At 40.7% G+C, this 9,980-nt stretch overlaps 1 protein-coding gene across 1 annotated transcript; it reads right to left on the minus strand.

The window, feature by feature from the left end:
- Positions 1–268: 268 nt before the first annotated feature.
- LOC101156032 (tricarboxylate transport protein, mitochondrial) lies at positions 269–9,182 on the minus strand. The gene is made up of 9 exons (XM_023962670.1): positions 8,855–9,182; positions 8,475–8,582; positions 7,493–7,592; positions 4,685–4,823; positions 4,526–4,610; positions 4,353–4,457; positions 4,103–4,218; positions 2,091–2,164; positions 269–2,016 (listed from the first exon to the last, which is right to left on the minus strand). The coding sequence occupies exons 1-9, from the start codon at positions 9,060–9,062 to the stop codon at positions 1,902–1,904; spliced, it is 1,050 nt and encodes a 349-aa protein (XP_023818438.1). The 5' UTR covers positions 9,063–9,182; the 3' UTR covers positions 269–1,901.
- Between the last annotated feature and the right edge of the window lie 798 nt (positions 9,183–9,980).

Consider the following 9,980-nt stretch of genomic DNA (forward strand, 5'->3'; position numbering starts at 1 on the left):
CGCCCGCTGAGTTGTCTTTACGCCCTTTCACTTTATGGCAGCGATGAAACGCCATACACAAGCGCCCTGCTTCAAAAAGAAGGGGGGGCGGGGTTGCTGACACAAATTTCTGACCAACTCCTGTTGTAGAAAACAACAGGTTTTTTGATTCAGGCTAAAAATGCCATAATTACAACTAAAAGATCATTGGGAACGTTTTTTTTTAGAATTAATCTAGATGATCGGAGTGGGTCTTTAAGTTAAAAAAAAAAAAGCACACAATGGGAAATAAACAGCGTACAATTTTTTTTATTTTGCAGACAATATCTCAACACAACCACACCGATCCAATATTCACAAGTATTTCATCATACATGAAATTTCAAGCGCGTCGCATGTTTTGGTTTTTCTTTCACACAAAGAAACAGTCAGCCCAACAGGAACTTTTCCAGCGGTCCTATAAGCTCTTTCTAAAGGTGCAGGTGGATGGCGGTTATGTGCGTTAGGAGCTGATGGTTTGGTTTTTGGTGTGAAAAACTGAAAGGCTGCAGAGTTAGAAGATCCACTCAAACTGAGACCATTTTTTCCGCACGACTCTGATGCAGATCGCTGCATGTGGTCTGAACACAAACACGACTTCACAAGGATGAAGCTTTCGTCATTAGAGGACAGCCTGCGGGAGCAAAACCCCGCCTTAAACCACCCGACGACCATCAACCTGACCCGTCTATTTAAAGCCGGATAAACCATTTAGCCCCGTCTTCATTCTCTAGACCCCCACCATCCCTCCTCTCATTCACTTCTCCTGCCTACCTACTGACTTTTTTTGTTTTTCTTCACTCGTATACTAAACGGACCAATTTACCCATAATTCCTATCAGCACTTCTCGTATATTATTCTAGTGCCTCCCGTTCCTCCGTTTTAGAAACTGTCCACCTTTCATCTACCTTCTTTTCATCCGACCATCAGGCTAAAACAAAGACAATTATGAGATTACGTTACTTGTATCCAAAAGATTACAAACTCATTAAAAATGTTAGAATTGTTTTTTCAAATAGTTTGGACGATCAAGTTCCCGAGTTGTATAGGTGGGACGACCACAATACTATCAGACGACAGCAAAAAGAGGCCATGTTTTAGTGGGTTAATGCCACAAGCAAAGCCACACAAGCGTTTGTGTGTCACAGCTCTGTAGAAGACCTGATGGGCGGAGTTTGTCTTTTCTTTGCACAGTCTAGTAAGTACTCAGTGAATCAAGACACATTCATGGTTTCAGTAGAAGGTTAGCCAACAACATGAATGGTATAAAAGTGCTACATAAAAACAAAAATACAGAAAAAAAATCCTTTTGAACCAGTCTTGCCATTTTGATTTATGTTTGTCTTAAGGTAGGTTGTAAAACTTGAGAAAAAGGAAATGGGAGCCTTTTAGCACTTCTATCACTGACTTTAAAGAACTTGAACTTTTTTGTGTGGATGTTCAGTCGGGCAGAGTATCATCGCCAAAATGCTAAATGGGTTCGTTTCTGATTAGCGTTTTGATTCAACATCAATTAAGTTCTAAATATTCTATTCAAAACCAATTTTATTTAGTTATTCAAGCGTTTTTTTTCATAGCTCAGGTTAAGATTATGAAATGTGACATTTTCCCCAGACCTTTTAACTAAAAACTAACAGAAAGCTGATTTTGTTTTTCTCTAAAAATACTTTAACAGAAAACTGATTCATAAAATGAATTAATCGATGTTGCTTTTTAGGCAAAGATGAATTCGACGTACAGTAAATTGAGTTTTAAACCCAGTTGTCGGTCACAATGAGACATCAGCTTATGGCAATGATGAAGATCACTTTACAAACTGGATTCGAGGTGTTGAGTTGTGCATAACACGAGGCACTGGTTCGTGCTCTGTTTTTGGGTGCTACTACTGCGTCTCCCACACATTGTTGAGTAACTTGACCACCTCCTCGTAAATGACAAAGACTATGGCGACGTCCAAGCAGACGCGACCGAGTCTGGGAACTGTGCCTTTGTAGAACCTGCAGAAGAAAACGGGGTGAGGCAGTTTGCAGTCAAAAGCCTGCTTTAGATGCCATTTTGTGGGGCTACTCACGCCTGCAGTCCTTCGTGTTTCAGGATCTGGAACGCACAGTCCATTGTGTTTTTGTAGCGATAGGCATCCAAACCCTACAAGAAAGTGAAAACAACATTGGCCTTTAAGTGTGTGCAGAACTAAACTTGTAATAGCGAAACTAATAAAAAAACACTCTAATTCAACTGGTATGTCACTGGTACGGTTACAGGATGTTCATGCTTTGATAAATGTTGACAAGTCAGAAAAAGTTGTACCACAAAGCTCTGTGCTTGGAACCATATTAAGTTCTTTATGTAAGTAACATTATTAGAGACCCACTCTAATAATCCTTTCATTGATAATAATCCTTTGATTATTAATAACTCTAATAATCCTTTGATTATTAGAGTTTTAATTAAGATTTTGCAGTTTTCGGCCAAAATATAAAAAAATCCGTCATTTTCTAGGACTTATTTTCTGCAGAGCGGCAGGAGTTCTTTAGAAATTTGCCTCCAAGTTGTAGGCAGTACCGTGTTTTTTTGACATCATAAATTAAGTCTTTTTCAAATGGCCTTTTTTTGTCTGTTCCTGATTCAGTTGAATAAAGAAATACTCAGAAATGCAAATTTGAGCTTAATTTTCTTAAAATATGTCCTCAGTCATCAGCAAAATGCAGCACGAGCATGTTAAAAACACAGGTTTTACCGGAGTGGGTCATTGCGCTGAACAAATTCGATTCTATGCCGATGATACTTGGCAATACTTTTCTAATACAAGTAGAGATAATAATTAAAAAAGCTACAACCAGATCTGGATAGTCACCTAAACAACAGAGGATGAACCCCATAACCATCTAATGATATTATAGGATATTTAGGGATGCCACAATTCGAAAACCGAACTGTAAGTAACACCATTAAACAGGAATTATGAGGAAAGTGAATTGTTGTATCCCTACTGCATATCAGTATGTTTACCATATTTTCATGACCATAAGGCGCACTTAAAAGTCTTAAATTTTGGAGCGTAGTAGAAGATGGCACAAGAACGGGTGGGGACTGTGGCCGTGAAAAACATTGTTTACAACATGGCAGAAGCACAGTTTAAACTGCAAGTTATCATCTATGCAGAGGAACATGGGAGCAGCTGCGAAAGAATTCAAGATGAATGAATCCATGGCTTACAAGTGGAGGAAGCTGGAAGGCGAACTCCGACAAGTCAAGATGACGCAGATGAGTTTCAGCGGAAACAAGGAGACTCGGGTGATGGATTAACGATCAGCTATCAGCTTGGAGAAGCTTCTCTGCAGTCACCAATCGACCGAGGGCAGTAACGCTGACAGAGGAAGCTTTTTCTTTCGTTTTATGAAACGCCGTCATCTTTCCATCCAGGTGAGGATTACAGTGCAGCAGCGACTTCCAGGGGATTACAATGAAAAGCTGTCAATCTTCCGCTCCTACTGCAGTACAAAGATCGCCGACAAATATCTCCAGCCACATCACCAAAATGGACGAGGGGCTGCTGACTTTCAACATCCCGGTGACTCACAATGTCGAGAAGAACGGGACCAGCGCGGTAGGATACACACAACGTATGTAGACGAGGGTCATTTGGAGTACAAGTTAAGTTAATTAAACTGTTGCAGTGAAATGGAAATTATGTTTTTGGTTGTTTAGCTATTTTGTTCATGTACCGCAAGTTTTATCGTCATCACAATATTGATCACTTATATTGCAAATCGCGAGTTTTCCTCATTTCGTGAAGCCCTACTGTAACATATTATCTGTAAATTTCTTACGTGTTTCATAACGAGGCAAAATTGCTTTTCAATGCTTCCGAATTTGCTGGAATTCCATTGATTGCGTTAACAATTGCGGGGTTATGGCAGGGTTAAAGGTTGTTGATTTTTGTCAATACGGCAACATGTGAAGACTTGATTAGGAATGAACACCCACTACCTTCTGGGCTACTCCCCAAGTGGCCCTCTTTGAGGAGGAAACTCAGGTTTTATCAGATAAACTGACAGCTATAATAAGGACAAAGCCTCCTACCTGCATCCTGGTCTTCACCACATCTAAAGGCGTATTTCCAAAAACACTGGCTGCTCCTGCTGTCGCTCCAAACATCGCTGTGACAATCGGATGCATTTCCTTTCTGGGATCATCACCTGTAGGGTTATTTAAAAAAAAGTCATCAATTGTATTAATACAAAAAGACTCAATTAAGGTAAAAAAAGGACTGCAGAAACAGCCATAAAGTCTTTAAATTTCCATCTAAAAAATCCAGGCCTAGTTGCCTCACCTTTGTACCAGTTCCTAAGCGAGTTCATTACATAGAACCTGATTGCCTGATTGCTTCCTTGTTTAAGCAAAGTTGGCGTCAAACCCTGATACGTTCCCCTCAAACCTACATAAGAAAAAAGGCATTGTTAAAGTCAGTTACAGACACATACCATCCGAGTTGTGTTTTCTTACCCTGTTCTCTGATGATCTCGCTGACGCCATGAAAGAAGCCTCGGTAGCGAGGCCGGAGGGAGCACTGGTCGTGGATCAGCTTTACCTGTGAAACATGGGAGAACAGCTTTAGTCCCAAAAAAGGTGAACCCAAAAAATACAGGATCAACCTCCACCGACCTTTAGAGTCTCCATTGGACAGACGATCAGAATAGCCTCAGCTATCCCCGCTCCTAAACCACACAGGAGGCTCCGTGTGTTGTCTAACCGGCCTGTGGCGTCCCGCATTGGGTTGCTAAGTATCTCAAATGTGCCAAACCTGTAAGAAAAAAAATCCCCCTAAAGGATGTTATAGTCACCGAAGCAAATCAGAAATATGTTAAACTTGTAGATTAAGTCATTATAATTTGTATTATAGGATATTGACTATCTAGGAAGCGGTCATATCAACATGCCTTCATTTATGCACTTAAACAAAGTATCAATAAGAAATGATCAAGAAAATACAAATGTCACGACTTTAAAGCTGAAGCTGTTTAGAGAGTCTGTATTATAATAGGAATCTGACTTTTGAGAATAAAAGGTCAAGAGTCTCTATATTGTAAAACAATTAAGCCTAACGGACTCTGTAAGGTTGGAGAATCAAAAACAGCAAACTACTTTTCACCAAAAAAAGCACGTCGATAATCTCACTACAAATGTCAGTCAAAGGATTTTTCAAGACGGGGTGGGAAATTTTAATTGGATTCACACTGCGCTTTTGAGAGTGGACCAAACCTAACTCGGCTAAATGGCATATCACTTTATTATCTCTTTTTCGAGCTGGGGGGTTCCATTTAAAAGTGTCCTCTCTCTGATCTGAACCGCTCATGAAAAAACTGAAACCGGTATAGGTACCATAACTATTCGGCCTATAACTACCGTTCTGGGTCCTTCGACTAGTTCTGACGTCACATTGTGTGATTGGCTGTCTGTTGGTCAGATGACGTATCAGATAGTGATTGGTCTGGACAAATTATGATACTACCATAAAAGAAGAAACTATGAAGTCTGTTGTAAACAAACAGAGCTCTGACACAGAGCGAGATTATCCTCTAAACATGTTTTTATTATTTTTATTATTATTATTAAGTGCATTTGCAGCCGAACGGACTGCAGTCAGAACCCTTCTCTGGACCGCACACTCTAAAGGCCTGTTCACACCGGGACGAATTTCGCCGGCGATTTTCGCCGACGTTTAACGCCTCGTGACTAAACAAAGGGCACCAACGAGAGTGTGCACACCAACGAGAGTATGCACACCGACGCGAAAAAACGCCACGCGTTAAAGCGTCCAAAAAAAAAAAACGCCTCGGGTTCGTTTTTTTTTTTCGACGCGTTGCGTCGAAATCTACTCGACCAATGAGAATGGCGCTTTTGCTCACGTGTCTGGAGCTTCTGAAGTTACAGTAAAACACAACTTGGGGGCGCTCAAACACAAAACTGCCTTGCTGAGCACACATACCAGCGAAGAAGATAGACGCCAAGTAGCGTCTACACAGCCGCGAAGCAATAATGACGGACATTCTAAAATATCCCCGAACCAAGCACCAGTTGGAGCTACTGGTGCTTGAAATATTCATGTTCTCTTTGTTTGATTCTGACAAGCGTGTAAATACTTGCTCTCTTCTTCTGAGTGAAAAGCGACTTTAAGAAGCGTAAAGTTGCGCAGCGCCACCTTGTGTACAGGAGTATTTCTGTTTTACATTAAGCGCCATCTAATGTCAGGGAATGAAATTGCATGTTCACTCCACTCATCGTCAGCGAAAATCGCCTGGGTGTGAACACAAAAAACGTGGCGAAAAACGCTGGCGAATAACGCCTGGCGAATATTCGTCCCGGTGTGTACGGGCCTTAACAAAGCACCTTCCCTGCCTGCGAACATGAAGCTACTAGACTCCAGCTGCTCTGATCAGAGACACGGTTCTAGTGTGGAGCAGCAGGTTCAATCTAACCACAGCCACAGATCTAGCCACAGATCTAGCCACAGATCTTTTTACAAAGTGGGTTGTGTCAAAATCTTTCTATAAACACTACAAAGAATAATGTCAGACACAACTTATGAAGGAAAAGAACTTTGTATTACAAAAGGAAACGTGAAATGAAAATACGTAGAGCCCGAGCAGATCTCCACGGTATGTAGTTTGTCCAAGTGGGGCTACCGTAGTGCGACGTTATCCTCAGAGACCAAGGCGGATCATTTTTTGATCTGTTATAAAAGTGTTACCAGTGGGGTTTTAATTTTGATTATGTCGCTTTTAGCCAAAATACCAAAAAAAAAAACTGCTATTTTCTAGGACATAGTTTCTTTTGATTGTTTTCGTCTGCTCCTGATTTACGATTTGAATAAAGAAGTACTCTGCCTAATTTTCTTTATACATATCCTCCATCATCAGAAACATGCCACAGAAACATGTTAAAAACATGTCCTTGTGGCGTGTTTTTAACATGTTTTAATATGTTCTTGTGGCATAATAAAAATGAGTGGGTCTGTAAGGTTGGAGGCAGCTGTGATGGTTGAATGTACATTGAAGCAAGGATTGACCAAATAAAAAGAAAAGAAAAAGCTGCTCCCATGCAATGTCCGTCATGTTTCAGGGTTTTAACAGAGATCTTTAAAAAAGGCAGAATAAAATGTTGTTCTAACAGCAATATTGTTCATCAATGTTGACCATTCTAATAAAATGTCATCTCATATTTGACATTTGTTAAATTATTTTGATAATTTTGTGATGAAATACTAAAAAGACTTATTATTTTGGGGGTTTGTTAAAATGATTGTGTCATTGTTTTGAAAGATGGATTCAAATATATCTTTATTTTTTTGGTGCTGCACTAAATATGGGGCATGTTTGTCTGGCTCAACACTTTTTTCGGGGTTCACTTAGTCCAGCTGAGTGGTGAAACTAAAAAGTGGTTTATCGCTGCTCCAAATGAAGGAGTTTTCACCTGACAGCAGATTTGGGTATTGACCCAAAGAGGAGGGAGCTGAGACCGCGGTACAACCCTCTGAGGCCGTGATCTTGCACTGTCAGCTTCACACAGTCCCCTGCAAGCACAAAAAACATTACAAAACTGGGTAAACAACAAGACAGGTAAGTAATTATTTTATACTGTACTCAAAAATATCAGATAATGAAACCTTTTTGTATTTTTTTAGCTGTTTGTTTAGGTAAAATTTACCCAAAAAGATGTTTGCCTTAAGGCCCTATATCATGCTTTTCTTAAGCCTTTCAGAGTAAAGTATATCCATATGATAATATATTACCTTTGGCGCACTAAAAAGGATTTGTTAAAATAAAATATTAGTTATTTTCACAGTTCATTTTCCTACCAGGAAGTAAGACGACTTAAGCCGGCCTCAGCAGCATGTCCACGTTTAGCCCACGAAACCGAACAACATCTGAACTTTTGCAAAGTTGGATGTGCATATTGTGATATAAAAGGAAAGAGTTTTTCTGCTAACTCCACAGAGAAAGTGTGTGTTTGTGTGTGTGTGTAAGCCTGGGGGCGGTGCAGGCAGCACAGACTCTTCCTGGAAGAGGCGGTTCCTCACTTTGTGATGTCACAATGTGGGAACCCACTCGTTTTTATGGACTGGGAGGGGCTGGTGCTCAGAGTGCAGGTTTTTAGAGGAATACTCAATACAAGGTATTAAAATGCCACTTTGGGGGTTCTTTTCGTGAGAAATGAACATTATGATACACTTAAGAGCTCAAAAAAGTTGGTTTTACATGATATAGGCCCTTTAGCTGATGAGTTAAGGTATTTTTACTCATATTTTTAAACCAAATTTGATCAAATAAACTATTTTAGTGTAATATCTATAGGTTGTTTTTCATAGTGACTGATGACAGCTGTCTGACATCACGGATGTGTATTTGCTGTTAGTTTAGCCTGATTGAAACCTCCTGAGGACCCAGTGACCTACCGATCCCTCTGTATCGAGGCGGGTTGGCTCTCTCATCCAGCTGCAACTGAGTCTTCACATACTCTGTGGGAAAGGTGATGCATATTTCTATTCCTCCTGCTATTCCACCTGCAGGAATAAGAAAAGAACTCAGGATAAATCTGGTTTATAGAGGATTTTGATTTCAATTTGTTAATTATTTCTGTGGGATATGCTCAAAGGGGGTGGAAGTGGGGCAAAAACAGATCTGAAAGCCTGAGTCTCTGCTGCTTCAGAGCGTTTTGACCCACTTCTGCGTGGACAGCCATGATGCGCGACAGATTGAGATTAGGTTGCAATGAGGAGAAAATCTACTAATCTCACAGAACGCATTAAAACAAACAGATAAATAAACAATCCACCTGCAAGGATAGCCTTTCCGGGATGCGTGACTTTCCGTCCTCCCACCGCAGCGGCTGCCAGCCTCCTCCTCGCCGCGCCTGAGCTGTGGTGCGCCGCCGGAGAGGCCGGCCCCGGCGCGGCGGCGCGCTGATGGCGCGCGGCGCTTGGGCCCAGCCTCCGGTCGCAGGGTCCCTCGCGGACGGAGAAGGGGCTCAGCAACGAGGACATGATCGTGACCGTCTGGGTCGGATTTTATAGGGGGGGTGACGGTCAGACGCAGACAAAGCAGGACTAAACAACACGAGGGGGCGGGGCAGCAATGTGGCGGCTCAGATCAGGTGATCGGAGCAGACCATGCTTCAATGTAAGCACCCGGTCACGTGACACTGCCTGACTGCTACAGCCAATCCCGTAAAGGATGCTGCCGTATCACAGATGCCCAACACTATGGAAGTTTTTCTGGAGCATAATTAAAAATAAAAGTCAATACCAGAAATGCTTTTTCATTTTCAGAATGAAGCTGCATTTGTTGACTCCAAACCGCTTTTTCTTTTTCTTCTTCAACATCCGGTCACTTAATCAAAATGATAAAAAAAAGGTATTCGACATTTCATTTTCAAAAGGTTCTCTAGTAAATGTGTAGCAAAAATCATTTAGAAATGTCTAAATTGACAATTAAAATGGATTAACAGAAATGCGTTTTCATTTTCAAAATGTAACTGCACCAAATGACTCAAAAATAAAATTAAATGTCACTCCTTTAAAATGCTTTTTCATTTTCTTCTTTAACATCGCTCATTCTGTGACATCATCAAAGCGAAAATGCAAAGAGGGGATTGCATTTTAGTTTTCAAATTCACCCCGCAAAAAGTGTAGCAAAATTCAATACCAGTGAGCATTTCCAGGGGGAGGCGTATTATGATACTAATAACACAATCCAATGGATTGTATTTTTACTGTTTTTCTTATGTACAAAAGTACAGCGAAAAAATAAAAAGACAGCAATATGTTAAAAAGAAAATAAATGAGAATAAACGGTCCTTGAATTTTGGTGAGAAAGGTCAAGAATTGAAAAGTACAGCCCCATTAATATGGTCTAAGATGCATGGTCTTTCCCCATGTCACTTAATAATCCTCTAGAATGTT

The sequence above is a fragment of the Oryzias latipes genome, chromosome 14 (genome assembly GCF_002234675.1).
Source record: "Oryzias latipes chromosome 14, ASM223467v1".
NCBI classification, from domain to species: Eukaryota; Metazoa; Chordata; class Actinopteri; order Beloniformes; family Adrianichthyidae; genus Oryzias; species Oryzias latipes.